The sequence below is a fragment of the Ceratotherium simum genome, chromosome 7 (assembly GCF_057802395.1).
Source record: "Ceratotherium simum simum isolate JZ-2026a chromosome 7, ASM5780239v1, whole genome shotgun sequence".
In the NCBI taxonomy this organism is placed as follows: Eukaryota; Metazoa; Chordata; class Mammalia; order Perissodactyla; family Rhinocerotidae; genus Ceratotherium; species Ceratotherium simum.
The window spans coordinates 22,729,172-22,750,747 of NC_141906.1; the positions used below are offsets into that span (position 1 = coordinate 22,729,172).

At 36.0% G+C, this 21,576-nt stretch overlaps 1 protein-coding gene across 1 annotated transcript; it reads right to left on the reverse strand.

Moving 5' to 3' along the window:
* Nucleotides 1–1,400: 1,400 nt before the first annotated feature.
* LOC101403001 (olfactory receptor 2D3) lies at nucleotides 1,401–2,272 on the reverse strand. The gene is given in 2 exon segments (XM_014792022.2): nucleotides 1,401–1,448; nucleotides 1,451–2,272. Coding segments are annotated over 2 exon segments (870 nt in total).
* Nucleotides 2,273–21,576: the final 19,304 nt, after the last annotated feature.

The following is a 21,576-nucleotide window of genomic DNA, read 5'->3' on the forward strand; positions in this document are numbered from 1 at the left end:
AATGAAAGAAACAAGAAATTTAGCTGCTAGATATATTTTCACTGGGCATGTCTTCTATTGCAGAGTCAATCTGAGGTCTGTTGTTCCTGGACCCATGTTCACGGTAACTGTAGGAATTCAAAGTTTGGGTAAAAGAAGGAAGCGGCTGTCAGATAGTTAATTTGGACTAAGGGTGCAGGAGAACCTGAAGTAGGCTCTGGAATTGAGCATTCTAGAGACGTTGAGTAACAGTGAGATGTGGCGTACAGGCACCTAAGTCTACAGAGGGGTCAGCCTTGGATTAGTAAACTCCAATTTCCAAAATTCTAATTTATCTTTTGCTTTTGGAAGAGATATTCATTGGGTAAATCAGGTTCGTTCAAAGGAGGATGACTAGGAGGAATACAGGGTACCAAAGCATGTCAGATAAAGGAATTTGAAGGGAACTCTTGAGTGGTGAGAATTAAATTTGGGCAACTATAGAAACTGACTTCAGTGAGTATAGAAGGATGGTGAAAATTGTTCTAAGACTAAAACTAGGGAAAGTGGGTTCAAGATACAGGGAAATTGATTTTGACTTACTCTGAGGAACATCTTTCTAATAGTAAAAACTATTTGTATATGAAAGAAAAGAATCCAAGAATCAGGAGCCGTATCATTCTTGTTTAGGCAAATGCTGGACAATTACTCGATAGAAATATTATGGGATGGTTTAAGCCTCAGACACATGGTTAGATTAGATGACTGTTGAATTCCTTTTTTACTCTGATAGTCTATACTTATATGAAATCTGGAATGATGATACAAAAACCTTTTCTGGAGCTTTCAGGAGAGAAGATCATGAAATAGAAAGTATTATTGCCTCTGGTGCCTTTTTACAAGCTGAAATGCTCTGGGCCACAAATGATCCCAGTATTAAAGACTATTCCAGATATGTTGATTGTTTATTCAGAGCCTACTCCTAGGTTTGTATGACTGAGACATCCAAGTTGAAATGTTTTTGATTTAGAATCATGCTTGCAACTCATATTAGACATTGTTTCAGGATAACTCAGTTTAAACCTCCTAGATTTAATTGTGATCATGATTAAAACATGTCCATGCTAGCTAAATTAACCACAAACTCCTTCAAAATACCACTGGACACTTTTCATAATCAGGATATAACCTAACATTTCATCCTTTTATTTCTTCTCTATGCTCTAGCTTAGAGTGGAATAATCACAGTTTCTATAACACATCATTCACTTTCATACTCTTCCTGAAATGACCTAATTCATAAGTGCTTACTGAAATTCTGCTCTTCTTTTAAGAATGTTACCATAGCTCTAGAAGTCAGACCCAGAGATCATCGCCTCTAAGAAAATGACTTTCTTCCAGCTAGTTTCCTGAGAGCCCCTTTGACATCCTTGTTTCTCAGGCTATAAATTATGGGATTCAACATTGGAGTCACCACTGTATAGAACACAGGTATCATCTTATCCCTCTCTTTTGTAGTCTTGGAGTTTGGCCGCATGTAGGTGAAAATTGCTGACCCATAGAAAAGAATAACAACAATGAGATGGGAGCCACAGGTGGAGAAGGCCTTGAGCCTCCCTTCCCCAGACTGCATCTGGGTCACAGTGGAGATGATATTCCAATAGGAGACGAGGATCAGCGAGACAGGTGCTAGGAGGATGACCACACCCATTGCAAAGATGGCCATTTCTGTGCTGTAGGTGTCTGCAGAAGCCAGCTTCAGGAGGGCAGGAGGTTCGCAAAAGAAGTGATTGATAATGTTCTGTCCTCGATATGGAAGTTGGAAAGTAAAGGTGGTATCCACCAGAGACGCTAATGCCCCACTGACCCAGGATCCTATGGCCAACTGGAGACACACCTGTTGGGTCATGATGGTGGAGTAGTGCAGGGGCTTGCAGACAGCCACATACCGGTCATAGGACATCACCGCCAGCAATGCACATTCTGTACTCCCGACTAGAAGTAAGACAATAATCTGTGTCATACACCCAAAAAAAGAAATAATTTTCCTCCTTGCCAGGAAGTGGACCAACAGTTGAGGGACAGTGCTAGTAGAGAAACAGAGATCTGCAAAAGAGAGGTTTACCAGGAAAAAGTACATGGGCGTGTGAAGTCGAGAATCCATGAAGATGAGAATGATGATGAGCAAGTTTCCAAGCACAGTCAAGAGATAAATGATGAGGAAAAGCACAAATAGCAGGATCTGGGTCTGCAAGTCCTGGCAAAGGCCAAGGAAGATAAACTCAGCCACAGAGGTTTGGTTTCCTTCTCCCATTGAGATTTATGCCTGTTTACCTGTTTGGCACAGACAAAAAGAACAAACTTTGGGTTTATGATATTAGTGCCTGTAGAAGAGGCTCATTTACACCTGACACCTAATTGGATATTTCTAGTTTTTGCTACACAACTTATTCTTATTGATACTAAATAGAAAATTTTTATTCTTATTAATTGGTTGTAATTTAAATCCATTTCATATTTTCCAAAATCCCATCCCCCAGGGCCACTTTTTCTATAAAGTATGACATTGTCGAAGCATTCTTTGCTAGTTTTGATGTAAAGATATTAGAGTTTATGTGGATTTCGCTAAATGGCTATATACATATTGGTAAAAAATGATTGTGTATACTGTTAAGACTATTGCCATGCATAAATCTACACCACTCACTATTCAAAACTACTAAATATTTAGTTATAACATATCCCTGAAAAACATAGAATATTTTTTAGGCAAAAACTTCATTTAACCTCTTAAAAAACACAAACTTTACTTGGGTTTAAAAATAAAGCAGCGCTTCACACACTAAGGGTCATTCTATTTGTATTAAAGGGGAAAATATTAAAACTGAAACAATAAATAAAAAAAAAAGAAGTTAAAATTGTTGTGATGTCTGGATAGGAAGGGACTTGAAAAACACAAAAGCCTCGTAAGAAACCATGAAGGAAAACAAGTATTGAGTTTACAAGATAAATTGAAAGACTTCTGTGAGATAATATTATAAAGAAAATTAAAAGATAAACTACAAACTGAGGAAAATATTCAAGGGAGATGCCAGACAAAAGTTAAAATATTTTACTACATAAATAATGGGCCAAAGACATGAACAGACTATTTACAAAGAAGAAATGCACTAAATATAAGAAAAATATTCAGTACTATTATAACTCAACAAGTAAAATTACAAGAGACATTTTTCACCTGAGATATTAGCTAAGATTTTAACAGCAACAACCATGACAAAGAATAACAACTAGTATTTTATTGAGCGTTTAACACAAGATAGGCATTACTTTAGGGGTTTTATATGATTACATTGTCCCAATAACATTATGAGTTAGACACTATCAATCTTATTTTGTAGATGAGGAAACTGAGGCACTTTTAAGTTACTTTCCCAAAATCACACAACTAACAAGAGGCAGAATTCGTTAGTTGTATAATGAGAGTGCAGGGAAAAAGACATTTTTGTGATGCAGGTGGGTAGGAAAATTAGTACAATCCTTCTGGAAAATAATTTTGCAAAATGTATTAAAAGACAAATACTCATATCCTTTGACTCAGTTCTCAATAGTGTGGGGGAGGGATCAATACCTTTTTCACTAGTTATTTGTTTCCCAGGAGGAGTGAAAATCTGCTTTGTAAGATTCTGGGATATCGATGGGCACATGTTTACTGCTGGGTAGAGTTACTGTGCTTTAAAATTTCATGTTTTAAAACATGAGTACTATTATAACTCATGTTGAGTTATAATAGTACTGAATATTTTTCTTATTTCCTCTCTTCTTCCTGAGACTGGACTGATAAATTGAACAAGGTCCTCCTTAGGGACTTTACTTGCTCTATTCTCTTGTTTTTGAATGGTGCCTAGGTTTACTCATCATTACTTTGTTCTTCTGCATCACATTGCCAGCCAGAAGGTAATATGACAATACAATAGGGATTTAAGCTGTAAGGGAAGTCGAGGTCCTTGAAGGGCTTTAAGTAGACCAAATACTCCAACCCAAGCTTATCTGAGCTCTGAACTTGAGTGATATTAGGAGCTAGCCCGATTAATTAAAAAGTGGTGCCTTATTTTTCATTATTGTTTCTTTTGTAGAACTCTAAGGGAAGAATGATGAGGATTAGAGTAGTATTGAGAGTTCCTGAATTTCCTAGGCCTAATATCACCTAATACCCCATAAAATTCCTAGAAGAAAACATATGAAAAAAGTTTCTGGACATTAGTCTTGGCAATGATTTCTTGGATATGATACCAACAGCACAAGCAACAAAAGCAAAAATAGACAAGTGAGAATTCATTGAACTGAAAAGCTTCTGCACAGCAAAAGAAACAATCAACAAAATGCATAGACAATCTATGGAATGGGAGAAAACATTTGCAAGCCATATATCTGATAAAGGGTTAATATCTGAAATATATAAGGAACTCATACAACTCAATGGCAAAAAAGCAAATAATCCAATTAAAAATTGGGCCAAAGGGGGCCGGCCCAGTTGCGTAGTGGTTAAGTTCATGCACTCTGCTTCAGTGGCCCGGGGTTTGCAGGTTCAGATGCCTGGGATGCATAAACGCATTGCTTATCAAGCCATGCTGTGGCAGGCGTCCCACATATAAAGTAGAGGAAGATGGGCACAGATGTTATCTCAGGGTCAATCTTCCTCAGGAAAAAGAGGAGGATTGGCAATGGAGGTTAGCTTAGGGGTAATCTTTCTCACCAAGGAAAAAAAAAATAGGTCAAAGGAGCTGAATAAAGATCTTTCTAAAGAGACATAGAAATGGCCAGCCAGTATATGAAAAAGTGCTCAACATCACTAATCATCATGGAAATGCAAACCAAAACCACCGTGAGATATCACCTCACACCTATTAGGATAGATATTATCAAAAAAACACAAGATAACAAGTGTTGGCGAGGATGTGGAGAAAAGGGAACATTTTTGCCCTGTTGGTGGGAATGTAAATTGGTACAGTCAGTATGGAAAACAATAGGGAGTTTCCTCAAGAAATTAAAAATAGAGCTACCATATGATCCAGAAATCCCATTTCTGGCTATATATCCAAAGGAATTGAAATCCTGATCTGAAAAAATTATCTGCACTCCCATATTTGTTGTGGCATTATTCACAATAGCCAGGATGTGGAAGCAACACAAATATCCATCAGCAGATGATGTATGTAGCAAGTGTTGAATATACCTACAAAGGAATTTATTCAGCCTTAAAGAAGAAGAAAATCCTGCCATTTGTGAGAACATGCATGACCCTGGAGGACATTATACTAGTGAAATAAGCTAAACACAGAAGGGCAAATACTACATGATATCACTTATAGGAGAAATCTAAAATAATTAAACTCATGGAAGCAGAGAGTGGTGTGGTGATTCCCAGGGACTGGGTCAAGGAGAAAATGGGGTTCTATTAGAGGGTACTGTTTGATTTATATAAGATGAATAAATTCTAGGGTTGCACTGTACGGCATAGTGCCTTGAGGTAACAATACGGTATTGTATACTTAATATTTTGCTAAGAGGGTAGATCTTTTTTTTTTTTTTTTTAAAGATTTTATTTATTTATTTTTTCCCCCCAAAGCCCCAGTAGATAGTTGTGTGTCATAGCTGCACATCCTTCCAGTTGCTGTATGTGGGACGCGGCCTCAGCATGGCCAGAGAAGCAGCGCGTCGGTGCGCGCCCGGGATCCGAACCCGGGTCGCCAGCAGCGGAGCGCGCTCACTTAACCACCAAGCCACGGGGCCGGCCCCAGGGTAGATCTTATATTAAGCAGTCCTATCATATACACAGACACAAAATAATATTAATAAATAAGAGGGAGAGAAGAAACTTTTGGAAATGATAGATAAGTATATGCCACAGATTGTAGTGATGATTTCATGGTGTATAGTTATATCCAAACTCATCAAGTTGTGTACAAGTACGAACAACTTTTTGCATGTAAATCATTTCTCAATAAAGTGGTTTAAAAAATGGAAATAATTTAAGTAGCCAACATTAGAGCATTAGGTAAATTATATATCTATATTATGGAATACTATAATGTGCAATCACTAAAATGATGTTTTTGAAGAGATTTAACTGACATTGAAAATACTTTTTATGTAGTCTTAATTGAAAAATACAGGACTGAAAATTTTATATATAGTGTGCTTTCAAATAATTGTAACTGGAATAGCGACAGGGGGCACGATATGAGCAGAATATCTATCCTATATGGGCACAAAATCTATTTATCTGGCTGTAAGTAGATTTACCAAAATTAATGAAACATTCTCCCTATTCAAGGAACCACTTCCTCCCCTACAATTGTTTCTGAAATTCCACAGGGAATAACTTACTTGTTCTCAGCACTTTCAGCCCCAAAGTAATGTCTATTTTCTCTTTCCCCTTCTGCTGTTGTCTAGGCATTATCTGAGCGGTACTGTTTCCTCTGCACCTACAGTTAGTGATTATTAATATCATTAATAACAATAATGACAATCATCTTTCATTGGGTCTTACCAAAAGTGGTTTTGCTAGTGCCTTAGGAACCAATGCTAATATACGTTTTCAAAATGCACAGACAAGCTTGAAAGAACAAAATTTCCAAAATGTTGAGAGTAGTTGTCTGGGTAGGGGAATTATGGATGTGCTATATTTCTTTTCTAATGTTTTGGTGCTTTAAAGTTGTCCTTTAAAAGGCCGTCTATTGCCAACATAGGAAAAATATAAATGGGAAAATGTGAACAGCATTTAACTGAGGACAGTTTAAACTAAAGTCGCTTCACAGCTTCTGCTTTCTGTCTTGATAAAGTAACTGGTATAGGACTAGCCCTCTTGCCAGAAGCAAGAGGATATGGAACAACCATTTTCAGGCATTGGACAATAGTCAGCTCAGAAAGTAATCCCGTATATCAAGGAAACAAACAAGGTGAGCCCCACGATCACACTAGCTTTATGCCTGGAGGCACCCTCAGGACTGTGGTCCATGGAATTGGAGCCTAAGCAGGGGATGATGGCCTTGCCAAGCTGAGGAGACAGAGACCACAACTGATAGTGCCAAAGCCTCTGGAAATTGTGAAAGAGAACATCAGAAAGGAGGTAGCTACAAGGTAAGGGTCTCCAGGAATCTGTCCAAGTTTTGGCTGAATATTAAGCTGTACATTCACAGGCTAAGATGGTGCAAGCACAAAAAAGAGCAACTATTAGGGAGCTCAGGTAAAGCTGCAAGATTTTGGAATTCCAGCCAGCCAGAATGGAGAAGCTTCATTGAAAATGCCTGCCACTGCAGAGAGGACAGGTCTTAGGAGAAAGGCTGTGATGAATTAAGGATGCATATTGTAACCCACAGAATAACCACTAACATATAAAATAAGAGTTATAGCTAAAAATCAAATAGAAAATATAAACTGGAATAATAAATAAATACTCAAAAAGACGACAAGAAAGATAAAAAGAATAACGAATAGATGGGAAAAATAAAAATCAAATAACAAGATGCTAGAATTAAACCCAATCATATCCATAATTACATGAAAAGTAAATGGATGAAACATTCTAATGAAAAGGAAGAGATTGTCAATTGGTCATAAAAAGGAAGACCTGAAACATTTTGTCTACAAGGGAAACATTTTAAATATAAAAACACAATTAGGTGAAAGTAAAAGGATAGAAAACATATACCATGCAAACACTAGTCATAAGAAAACTGGAATGACTAGACCATTATGAGACAAAGTAAACTTCAATATGAGGAGTATTGCCAGAAACAAAGGTGGACATTTCATAACGATAAAAGTGTAATTCATCACAAAGACAAAACTATCCTTCATAGAATAGAACTAAAAGAATAATTAGAAAAATCCACAGATATAGTTGGAGATTTCAACACTCTTCTCCTGATAGAACAGAGAGAAAATCAGTGAGGATATACAAAACTTGAATGGCACTAACAACCAAATGACCTAATGGACATTTATAGAACACTCCACCCACCAAGTACAGAATGTACATTCTTTTCCAATGTGAAGGGAACATTCACTAAAGATAGATATATATGCCAGGCAATAAATCAAGTCTCAAAAAGACAGGATTGAAATCATATGGAACATATTCTCTGACCATAACAGAATTAAATTATAAACCAATACTAACAAAAGGATATCTGGAAAATCCTCAAGTATTTGGCAATTAACACACTTCACAATAACTTATGGATCAAAGAAGAAATCAAGTGAAATTGTCAAATATTTTAAACTGAATGATAATGAAAATATCAACTTGTTAACAAATTGAAATTCTTTTGAATTTTCAAAGAATGGTAATTACTGTTTCATTTACCTGGTTCATAGAGAAAAGAGGAAAAATCAGTTAATTTTTATGAAGTTGGCATAGAACCAATACCCATGAGCTAGCCACTAAGTCTAAATAAATTAAAAGCATATAGACTACAACAGTATTCCAAAGAATAAAGCATCATGATCAAATGAATTCTTTCCATGAATGCTCAGCTAAATCAATATTAGTAAATTTATTAAAACAATTCTGCATATTAACAGATCAAAATGGGAAAAAAAATCTCAGTAGATGCTGCAAAAGGCATTTGATAAAGTTCATCTTTCATACCCCATAAGCACTTTTAGTAAAATAGGAACTTAGATATACTTCCTTTTAAAAGGAATTTGAATGTACTTCTCTCTTATGATGGTACATATTATTTGAAATCAAAAGTAAGCATCATGCTTAATCATAACATATTAGAAACATTCACGTTAAATTCCAGGTTAGAAAAAGGTGTCTGTTCATTTGCAAAGAGTTAGTTAATGCACTAAAAATTAGAAATAGAAAGTAGAAATGAGAGGTATATTATTGGAAAGAAAAAGGTAAATTTATCATTATTTGTAGATGATTTTATTTTCTATTTGGAAATCTTAATAAAATCTACTGAAAACTGATCATAAACGACAAGAAATCTGTAAACAAACTAGTTTTCTATACGTATGGGTTTCTTATATATTAATTAGAACTAATTAGAAAATTAATTTAAAGTAGATACAATTCATAACAGCAACCTCTCCCAAATATTTAGGTGTGAATTTAACAGAATATGTCAGAACCAATATGGGAGAAAAATCCTTTATACTCTAATGAGGAACATAGAAGTCAATATGAACAAATGGAGATTTAATGTTTTTAAATTTCCCATCTAGGAAATTTAAATTTTATGAAGATGTCAATTCTTCCCAGATCATTGATTCTCATATATTAATGTTCCTAATAATTCTCTTTGTAAGTGTTTGTTGATAATAAATATTTCTGGACTCTGGAGATTTTCACTAGGTTTGTGGTGGAACAAAGAAATTTGCCTTTTGAACAAGTTTACCCAGTGATTTTGATATGATTATTCCTCGGACCATATTTTGAGAAACATTGCCCACTAGCAATCTAAAAATCAAATGTAATTATAATAAAAATCTATAAGCAATTTCTGATGGGAAATTTAACAAGGTAATTCTGAAGTTTATCCAGAAGAATACATGTGAAAATATTCAGGGAAAAAATCTGAAAATAATGAAAAAGGAAAAGAATTGTAGTGGTGAGGAGGTAAGAGCTTTAACCTATCTGATATTAAGATATACTGTTAAATTGGATCAATTTATGTATATTGTATTAGTTCAGAAACCAACACCTCAATGGAATATAATAGAGAATTCAGAATCCAACTCAAATACATAAAGGAATGATTTATAAAGGTGTTACCTAAATCAACAGGGGAAAGGTAAATTATTTAAAAATGGTGTTAGGGTATCTGGCTATCTGTTTGGAAACAAATATTCTCACATCAATTCTTATGCTTCCCCCAAAACCAGTGGGCTTAGTATCTCAATGTAAAACAAAACAAAACAAAACAAAAAGACACAAAATATTACTGGGAGAAAATATAGGAGAATATTTTCTGTGGGAAAGGACCTTCTAAGGATGCCATGAAAGCCATAACCATTAACTTAAGATTGGTATATTTTATTATCAAACAATTTAATAATGAATGGTTAAATAAAGAACTCATACATTTAAAATACAACCAACAATAGGAACACCATTTACCACATCAAAGAGCTTTTAAAAATCAAGAATGAAAAGAATTTCAATGGTGGGGCCGACCCGGTAGGCCTAGCAATTAAGTGTGCCCTCTGCTGCCGTGGTCCAAGGGTTCGCGGGTTCAGATCCCTGGTGCTCACAGCTTGACAGAGCTGTGCTGTGGCGGTATCCCATATAAAATAGAGGAAGGTGGGCACGGATGTTAGCCCAGGGCCAATCTTCCTCAGCAAAAAGAGGAGGGTTGGCATCAGATGTTAGCTCAGGGCTGATCTTCCTCATGAAAAAGAAAAAAAAAAAAAAGAATTCCAACGGAAATGATAAGACATTAAACAGGAAATTCACAGAAGAAATGCAAATGCCTCAAAACTGACCATGTAAGGAATGTTCATCCTCACTTGGAATCAGAGAATTGTAAAATAAAATAATAGTTATTATTTCCTTGACATTAGATTATCAAAGATGAAATATACCGAAATCACCCACTGTATTTTTGAGGTGCAGGGGCAAACAGACATGAAAAATGTAGGCATGGACATTTATAAAATCTCTCTGGAAGGCAATCTGATCTTTTTTTCTGAACAACGCTATTTTCAGGACTTTATATTTTGGAAATAATTGTAGGTATGCATAGCTTTGTTTAAAAGAATATTCACATATAGAAGTGTTTCCAGAATAAAATAACCTACAGTCTAACAGTAGGTGAATGTAAAGTAAACTATAGTTTTCCTGCATAATACAATCTATACAGGATACAGAAATGGGTAAGAGTGAAGATGTCTGAGTCACATAGACATGAGTTGGATCCTTGTTCTCCCATTTCTTAGCCCTGTGCCCTGACAATTTATTTAGCTCCTTTATGCCTCGGTTTCTTAATGTAAAATGGATATAACGTCACAACTTCATAGTGTAGATACAAAGATTAAATTAAGAACTTAAGGGAAGTATTTTGCATGATGTCTGGCAACTACATTAAATAAATGGCTGCTAAGATGATAATGATGATGCAATAAAGTTAACCTATTAAAAGATAAGTAGATTTTATTTTCCCTAGAAAGATGTCTGACACACGGTTGAGTTAAAAAAGTCGGTTGCAAAATAACATGTAGGGGTATGATTCATATATATGGGGTGTGGGTGTGTGTGTCCTTCCTTGGTTCCAATAGATAATACCCTTAGCACACTGATAAACTCTTAACACACAACAAAACTTAGAACCCAGGCAGAGACTGTACAGTATACATAAAGAACGGTTATCTCTCTATCTCTCAAAGGTGGATTTGTAGATTTATGTACAGATGTGTGCATATGTAGATTGGGGAAGAATGTGGTTTAATTTCCAAACAGGAAAGGAAAGTAATAAATGAGTGAAAAAGGAGCTAAATAAGATGAAATGTTTTATAATTTATACTCCAAAAGTGTATTTGGAGTAGGTGTATTTATGATACATCAGGAATAATTATTCTTTCACATTCTAAAGATTTCATATCACTTTGTCAACTTTACTAATTCAACAATGATGTCTCTTTTTCTAATACAAAAAGAAAGAAAGAAAAAAGTGAGTGAGAAAAATGGAATAAAGAGAATAGAAGTTAGAAGAAGGCAGGTAGGGGAAGCTGAACATAGAGGACATGAATCCAGAGATGTGGAGAAAAAGCAGAAGGGAGAAGGGAAGACAGGAGGAACTCTGTTAAGTCTGGCTGTTTCCTCAAACTGAAAGGATGGGCATGAATCTTTTATCCCTGTGAGGCCCGAACAACATTGTAACAAATATGGCCTTTCCAGGCATATTTTCTTAATGACTCTGTCTCACATGCACACAACTGCATACATGGGGATTATTCCTTGTCAAACACACACCCCAACTGCTACATAGACCTACTCACTCAGCTTATAAACAATATCCCACATAAACATGCAGATGTCCACACGTCCCAGATATACTCACATAAGTATTTCACATTCTTATATACATACCCTCATGGCCACCAAATCTTTCACGATAACAAAAGGAGTCACAGAGTAGGTACTGAGGCACTTGGATACTGACCAAGGCTGGGTAATATGGGAACCCACCATGCCTGACTTGTATGGGAAGGATGTTGGAGTATGGGGCACACGTGTGAATGCACCAACAATGGGGGCTAGTATCCTTCTCTGGACTAGAAAGACAGCACTGATTGTAACTGAACCCACTTTCTTCCCTCTGCCTTAACTCACCAGGGGATTGGAGGTGGCAGTGGCAGCATTCGCAGGACAGTGTAACATACAGTCCTGGTCCCTTCACATCTCCTAGACCCAGAGCACGCTCAAGAGCAAGAAGCTCTTGGTGGGGTTCCTCAAAGCAAGATTCCTAGCTTCCTTCCAGCTGCCTGGCTGTTCAAGATGGTGAAACAAATGCAATCCTATGAGAGTGCCTCCATTCCAAGCCTTTCTGCCTTACTTGATTCAAGGTACCAACTCCAATTCTCCCAGGTCCTTTCTGAACATAGGATTTTCCTTTGAGGAAATATTTAAAGGTGAGGTCCTGAGAGTGATGTAAACAGGGCATTCCCTGGAGCTTTAAGAGCCCTCAACTTCATTACCTTTCGTCCTCTGAGACACTCTAGGGCACTTTGCGTTACATTTGAAATCGTAAAGTCTCCAAATCATGGTCACCCCTCTTTCAAACCTTACACCAATGTCATTCAAAATGGCATCAGAGGATGTATTCTCAGGGGTTCATAAGTTATTAAACTTGTGTTTTCATTCATATGTTAACTGAATAGAAATAAAAGTGAGCATATACAGTTCCTCTTTATCCAGGGGGATAAGTTCCAAGATGCCTAAAACCGAGGATAGTACTGAGCCCTATATATATCATGTTTTTTCCTATACACACATATTTGAGGTGCAATCAAAACTAGCACAAATTTCTTTTTCCTTCTTCACAATTTCGCAGAAGATTTGTTCTTATTGTAGATCTTAGCAGCCTTAGCATATGTTTTTTTTCTTTCCTTATTAAGTCGAGAACCTTTACCTTTTCCCCTAAAAGCAGCACTTTCTGGCTTCTCTTGGGCGTATCTGAATTGCCAGCATCACTACTCTTGCCCTTTGGGGCCATTGTTAAGTAAAATAAAGGTGACTTGAACACAAGCACTGCAATACTGCGACAGATGACCTGATAACCGAGATGGCTACTAAGTGACTAAGGATGGGTAGCTGATACAGTGAGGATACGCTGGACAAAGGGAGAGTCCGTGCCCCAGGCAGGATGGAGCAGGATGGTGTGAGATTTCATCACACTACTCAAAATGGCACGCAATTTAAAGATTACAAATTGTTTCTGGACTTTTCCATTTAATGTTTTCAGACTGCGGTGACTACGGGGAAACTGAATCTGCAGAAAGCAAAACCATGGATAAGGGGGGACTACTCTATTGGATTGTCTGGTTGCCAACTTTCTCACTGAGTAATGCAGTTTATTTGTAGTGCTTGCGCTTTCATTTCGATTTATGGTGGTTTTGGTGCCACATGATGACCTTAAGTGGTGGCGTTTAATGTGGTTAGCACTGTCCTGATATCAACACAACAGGGGTTCTGAGCGTGCTGTTACATTAAAGCTGTATACTTGACTGGACCTAAAGTCAAAGCTTTTCATTTGTGGGGCTAATTCACAGTCAAAGGACAGTTTTGTAGAATGAGAATTTAGTTTCTTAAACTGTTAAATTCAGCCTTTGGTTGGACCGCATGAAAATGGAACTACTCCTCTAATTCTCTCAAGCTGATGAAAAAAATTCTTAAAGTGAGTTTTATATCTAAATGAAGCATCCATATCATCTGAAGGCCAAACGGTGTAAGAGCAAAATGGGGGAAGAATCAAGTGATCAGATGGAAGTACAGGCATGTAAGATGCAAGGAAATGCCCTGAAGCTGTTAGTCCCCCAATCACGTTTCAAGTGGCAATTTAGTGTCAGGAAAACATCATCTATCGCATTGAGAAAATGCTATTTATTTGAATTCTCCTGTTTCACTGGTTTTGTGTTTTGGCTTACACATTTTTTGTAGTTTAGTTTTGGTTTCATAGGACTTTAAATCATTAAAAATAAATGGATTATGTTCTATGGTATAAATATGCCATGATTTATTCAACCATATCCATATTAATGGATATTTGGGTTATTTCCAATCTTTAGACATTAAAACAGTGCCACAGTGAACACCTTTGAACATATATCTTTGTGTCCTTGTCCAATACATTTGGAGAATAAGTTCTCTGAGGCTTAGTTGCTGAGTCTAAAAGCATATTCCCTTAAAATATGAATAGATAATGTCAGTTGCATTAATTTACACTTCCATCAAAATTGTATGAAAGTTCCTATTTAGTTACATCTTTACTAACATTTGATATTGTCAAACTCTTCAATTTTTTGAATCTGTTAGGTAAAAAAAATCTGATTGTTATTTTATTATATGATTCTTTAATTATACTTGAGGATGAGCATAATTTTCTATGTTATTGATCATTTTTATTTCTTTTTTCTGTGAAGGGGCCATTTATTTTCTTTGTTAATTTTCTTTTATTGAGCTGTTTAATGTTCTTTTACTGCTTTGTAAAATCTTTGAATATTATGAAAAATTGGCTCCTTGATTTTGCCTTGGAAGGAAATCTTTTTCCACTTTGCCAGTTGACTTTCTTTATGGACTTTTGTATCACATGAGTATTTTATAAGGTAATCTAGGCAAATCAATCAGTCTTTTTCCTTATGACTTCTGATTTTTGTGTTAATATTTGAAAGGCCTCTGTTATTAAAAGATTATGCTTTTTAAAAAGCGCACATTTTTTCTTCTAAGATTTTCAGATGCTTCCTTACATATGTGGCTTCATTTACATCTTGATATATCTAGAATTTATTTTGATGTAAAGAGTGAGGTAGGGATCTGAACTTCTTTCTCCAAATGGTCACTCAGCACCATTTATGAAAAAATTTCCCATCAGTTTAAAATGTCTTTTATATGAAAGACTAAATTCCTGCTAGATTCAGTCTATTTTTACATTCTCTAGTCTGTTCTTTTTTTGACCTTCTATTTCTGTACAAGTGCCAGGAAATCTTAATTTCCCCTGTTTTTTTGTTTATTTTTCTGATTCTCAGATGCAGAGAATTAAATTAATTACATTCTTCAGTGTTTCACAGACTACTCTGATTTGTGATTTCAAATCCCATCTGTTGTTTACTTACTTATTCATTTATGTATTGTTACTTAATATATACCCATCCTTGAGTCTCATTGACCTCGTAACTATTCCAATGTATGCAATGCTTTTATTTGGTTCTCGCAAAATGATTTTTTTTTGTGCGTGTATTTTTTTCTTTCCAATATGTATGGCATTTACTTATTGTATTGTTTTTGCTTTATTACACTACAATTTTGTTCAATGTATGTACAAAGCTGTGAGAACAAACATCTTTGCTTTGCTCCTGATCTTGGAGGAAAGCCTTCAGTCTTTCACAAGAATAATATTAGCTGCAAGGTTTTGGTGAATATTTTTATCAGGTTGACAACAGGGTAGCTTCCATTCATAGTGTGCAGGCAATTTTTATTATCACTGGATTTTGACTTTACCAAATGCTCTATTCTGCATCTGTTGAGATAAGCATATGATTTTTCTTTATAATATGATAATATGGTGAGTTATATTGATTACTAAACATGAAACCAATGTTAACAGTACTGGGATAATGCAGTGTTTTTTTTTTATGCATTGTTGGCTGTTGTTTGCTAATATTTTATTTGGGGTTTTTACATCCATGTTCAGGAGGCTTATTGGTCTGTTCTATGTATATATGTATCAATATTTGTTTATTTAAATATTGTCTTTGGTTTTCATATCAGGGAATTTGGGCCTCATAAAGTGAGTTGGAAAATATTCTCCCCTGTTTTCTGGAAGCATTTGTGTAAAACTGATATTGTTTCTTCCTTAACTGCTGGTAGAATACCCCAATGAAGTCATCTAGGCAAGCAGCTTCCTGAGAAGGATTTTAATTATGACTTCAATTTCTTTAATAGTTATGAGGCTTTCCAGTCATCTATTCCTTGTTCAGGGAGCATTGGTAGTTTGTATCTTTCAAGAAGTTAGTCCATTTCATCCAGCTATCAATAAGCATATAGTTTGTTCGTAATATTCCTTTCTCATCACTTTAATGTCTGTGGGACCTATGTATATGTCCATTCTTTCATTATTGCTATTGGTTGTTTTTGTGTTTTCTCTTGTTTCCTGGTCAGTGTGGTTAATGCTTTATTAATTTTTTTTTTGTTCTGTTCAAAGAGCCAGATTTTGGCTTCATTGATTTCCTGTATGTTTTTCTCACTCTTTCTTGATATTTTAAAAAATTTTTTATTGATGTCATAACAGTTTATAACATTGTGAAATTCCAGTTGTAAGTTGTTATTTGTCAGTCACTATATAAATGTGCGCCTTCACCCCTTGTGCCTACCCCGCAACTCCTTTCCCCCTGGTAACCACCAAATTGTTCTCTCTGTCCGTGTGTTAGTTTATATTCCACATATGAGAGAGGTCATCCAGTGTTTGTCTTTCTCTGTCTGGCTTATTTAACTTAACATAATACCCTCCAAGCTCATCCATGTTGCTGCAAATGGGACAATTTTGTCTTTTTTTGTGGCTGAGTAGTATTCCATTGTATATATATACCACATCTTCTTTATCCAATCATCTGTTGACGGACACTTGGATTGCTTCCACATCTTGGCTATAGTGAATAATGCTGCAATGAGCATAGGGGTGCATAAGCCTCTTTGGATTGTTGATTTCAAGTTCTTTGGATAAATACCCAGAAGTGGGATAGCTGGATCATAAGGTATTTCTATTTTTAATCTTTTGAGAACTCTCCACACTGAGGCTGCACCAGTTTGCCTTCCCACCAGTAGTGATTGAGGCTTCCCTTTTCTCCACATCCTCTCCAACATTTGCCATTTTTTGTCTTGGTGATTATAGCCATTCTCACAGGTATAAGGTGGTATCTTAATGTAGTTTTGATTTGCATTTCCCTGATGATTAGTGATGTGGAACATCTTTTCATATGCCTATTGGCCATCTGTATATCTTCCTTAGAAAAATGTCTCTTCATATCCTCTGCCCATTTTTTTGGTCGAGTTATTTATTTTTTTGTTGTTCGGATGTGTTAGTTCTTTATATATTATGGAGATTAACCCCTTGTCGGATATATGGTTTGCAAATATTTTCTCCCAGCTGGTGGGTTGTCTTTTGGTTTTGATCCTGGTTTTGTTTGCTTTGCAGAAGCTCTTTAGTCTGATGAAGTCCCACCTTTTTATTTTTTCTTTTGTTTCCCTTGTCCAAGTAGACATGCAATTTGAGAATATCCCTTTATGACCAATGACAAATAGTGTACTGCCTACATTTTCTTCCAGGAGTTTTATAGTTTCAGGTCTCACCTTCAGTTCTTTGATCCATTTTGAGTTAATTTTTGTGTATGGCAAAAGAAGATGGTCTACTTTTATTCTTTTGCATGTGGCTGTCCAGTTTTCCCAGCACCATTTATTGAAGAGACTTTCCTTTCTCCCTTGTATGTTCTTTGCTCCTTTGTCAAAGATTAGCTGCCTGTAGGTGTGAGGTTTTATTTCTGGGATTTCAATTCTGTTCCACTGACCTGTGTGTCTGATTCTGTAGCGGTACCATGCTGTTTTGATTACTATCACTTTGTAGTATGTTTTGAAGTCAGGGATTGTGATGCCTCCAGCTTCGTTTTTTTTCCTCAGGATTGCTTTGGCTATTCAGGGTCTTTTGTTGCCCCATATGAATTTTAGGATTCTTTGTTTTATTTCCATAAAGAATGTCTTTGGGATTCTGATTGGGATTGCATTGAATCTGTAGATTGCTTTAGGTAGTATGGACATTTTAACTCTGTTTATTCTTCCAATCCATGTGCATGGGACATCTTTCCATTTCTTTATGTCATCATCGATTTCTTTCAATAATGTCTTGTAGTTTTCATTGTATAGGTCTTTCACTTCCTTGGTTAAATTTATTCCTAGATATTTTATTCTTTTTGTTGCAATTGTAAATGGGATTGTATTCTTGAGTTCCCTTTCTGTTAGTTTGTCGTTAGAGTATAGAAATGGAACTGATTTTTGTAAGTTGATTTTGTACCCTGCAACTTTGCTTAGTTGTTGATTATTTCTAATAGTTTTCTGATGGATTCTTTAGGGTTTTCTATATATAAAATCATGTTGTCTGCAAACAGCAAGAGTTTCACTTCTTCATTGTGTATTTGGATTTCTTTTATTCCTTTTCCTTGCCTAATTGCTCTGGCCAGAACTTCCAGTACTATGTTGAATAACAATGGTGAGAGTGGGCACCTTTGTCTTGTTCCTGTTCTCAGAGGGATGGCTTTCAGTTTTTCCCCGTTGAGTATGATGTTGGCTGTGGGTTTGTCATGTATGGCTTTTATCATGTTGAGGTACTTTCCTTCTATACCCATTCTTGAGAGTTTTTATCATAAATGGATGTTGGATCTGGTCAAATGCTTTCTCTGTATCTTTTGAGATGATCATGTGGTTTTTATTCCTCATTTTGTTAATGTGGTGTATCACATTGATTGATTTGTGGATGTAGAACCATCCCTGTGTCCCTTGTATAAATCCCACTTGATCATGTTGTATGATCTTTCTAATGTATTACTGTATTCAGTTTGCCAATATTTTGTTCAGAATTTTTGCATAGATTTTCATCAGCGATATTGGCCTGTAATTTTCCTTCTTTGTATTGTCCTTATCTGGCTTTGGTATCAGGGTGATGTTGGCCTTGTAGAATATGTTAGGAAGTGTTCCCTCTTCCTCTGTTTTTTGGAATAGTTTGAGAAGGATAGGTATTAAGTCTTCTTTGAATGTTTGGTAAAATTCTCCAGAGAAGCCATATGGTCCTGGACTTTTATTTTTTGGGAGGTTTTTGATTACTCTTTCAATCTCTTCACATGTGATTGGTCTATTCAGGTTCTCTATTTCTTCTTGATTCAGTTTTGAGAGGTTGTATGAGTCTAAGAATTTGTCCATTTCTTCTAGATTGTCCAATTTGTTAGAATATAGTTTTTCATAGTATTGTCTTATAATCCTTTGTATTTCTGTGGTATCCATTGTGATCTCTCCTCTTTCATTTCTAATTTTACTTATTTGAGCCTTGTCTCTTTTTTTCTTGGTGAGTCTGGCTAAGGGTTTGTCAATTTTGTTTATCCTATAAAAGAACCAGACTTTTGTTTCATTGATCCTTTCTACTGTTTTTTTGTTTTTAATTTCATTTATTTCTGCTCTAATTTTTATTATTTTCCTCCTTCTGCTGACTTTGGGCTTTTTTTGTTCTTTTTCTAATTCTGTTAGGTGTAGTTTAAGATTGCTTATTTGGGATTTTTCTTTTTTGTTAAGGTGGGCCTGTATTGCTATGAATTTCCCTCTCAGGAGCGCTTTTGCTGCGTGCCATATGAGTTGGTATAGTGTATTTTCATTTTCGTTTGTTTCCAGATATTCTTTGATTTCTCCTTTAATTTCTTTGATGATCCATTGGTTGTTCAGTAGCATGTTGTTTAGTCTCCACATCTTTGTCACTTTCCCAGCTTTTTTCTTGTAGTTGATTTCTAGTGTCATAGCATTATGGTCAGAAATGATTCTTGTTATGATTTCAATCTTCTTAAATTTATAGAAGTTTGCCTTGTTTCCTAACATATGGTCTCTCCTTGAGAATGTTCCATGCACATTTGCGAACAATGTGCGAACAATGTGTAACCTGTTCTTTTTGGATGGAGTGCTGTCTATATTTCTATTAAGTCCATCTGGTTAGTTTTTCATTTAAGTCCACTATTTCCTTATTGACTTTCTGTGTGGATGATCTATCCATTGATGTAAGTGGGGTGTTAAGGTCCCCTACTATTATTGTGTTGTTGTTGATATCTCCTTTTAGGTTTGTTAGTAGTTGCTCTATGCACTTTGGTGCTCCTGTGTTGGGTGCATTTATATTTATGTGTTATGTCTTCTTGGTGGAATGTCCCTTTTATCATTATATATTGCCCTTCTTTGTCTCTCATTACCTTTCTTTTTTTGTGTGTGTGAAGAAGTTCAGCCCGGAGCTAACATCCATACCAATCCTCCTCTTTTTGCTGAGGAAGACTGGCCCTGGGCTAATATCTGTGCCCATTTGCCTCCACTTTTTTTTTTTTTTATATGGGATGCTGCCACAGCATGGCCTGATGAGCGGTGCATTGGTGTGCGCCCAGGATCCCAACTGGGGCCACCAGCAGAAGAACACACGCACTTAACCACTAGGCCGTGGGGCCGGCCCCTGCTCTCATTACCTTTTTTATCTTGAAGTCTACTGTGTCTGATATAAGTATGACAACCCCTGCTTTCTTTTGTTTGCCATTAGCTTGGAGTATCATTGGAAGATACTCCATCCCGTCACTCTGAGCCTGTGTTTGTCTTTAGAACTAAGATATGTTTCCTGGAGGCAGTAAATTATTGGGTCTTGTTTTTTAATCCATCCAGCCACTCTGTGTCTTTTGATCGGGGACTTCAATCCATTTACATTTAGAGTGGTTATTGATATATGAGGGCTTAATGCTGCCATTTTATCTCTTGTTTTTCAGTTGTTATGTATTTCCCTTGTTTCTCATCCCATGTATTTTGGACTGCTAATTCAGTTTCATGGCACTCTGTGATGGTTTTCTCTTTATTTATCATTTGTGTCTTTGTTCTGATTTTTCGTTTAGTGGTTACCGTCCGGATTGTATAAAAGATCTCATAGATGAGACAGTCCATTCCCTGATAGCCTCTTGTTCCCTTAGTCAAAGCAGGTTTCATCCCTTTCCTCTTTCCCTTCTAAGTTGTTGTTGTCACAACTTATTCTGTGATGTGTTATAAATTTGTGGTTAAAATGAAGTGATATTATTTATTTTTGATGTTTCCTTTTCCTTTATCTTTAGTGTTATACTTGTTTGCTAATCTGTTCTGATAGAGAGTTGCAATTTCTGATTTTGTCTGCTAATTTGTCTCTTGCTCAAGGCTTTGTAAACCCTTTCTTTTTTTCAGATATGAGGGATTTCTTGATCAAATCTTGTAGGGGGAGGTCTTGTGGCAATGAACTCCCTCAGCTTTTGTTTATCTTGGAAAGTTTTTATTTCTCCATCATATCTTAAGGATGTTTTCACTGGGTATAGTATTCTTGGCTGAAAGTTTTTGTGTTTCAAAATTTTGAATATATCATTCCACTCTCTCCTAGCCTGTAAGATTTCTGCTAAAAAATCCAATGAAAGCCTGATAGGGCTTCCTTTCCAGGTTATTCTCTTCTGCCTTGCTGCCCTTAAAATTCTTTCTCTATCATTGACTTTTGACAGCTTTACGAATATATGCCTTGGAGAAGGTCTTTTTACATTGATGTAGTTAGGAGCCCTGTTGGCTTCTTTTACATGTAATTCCAGTTGAATCTCCAG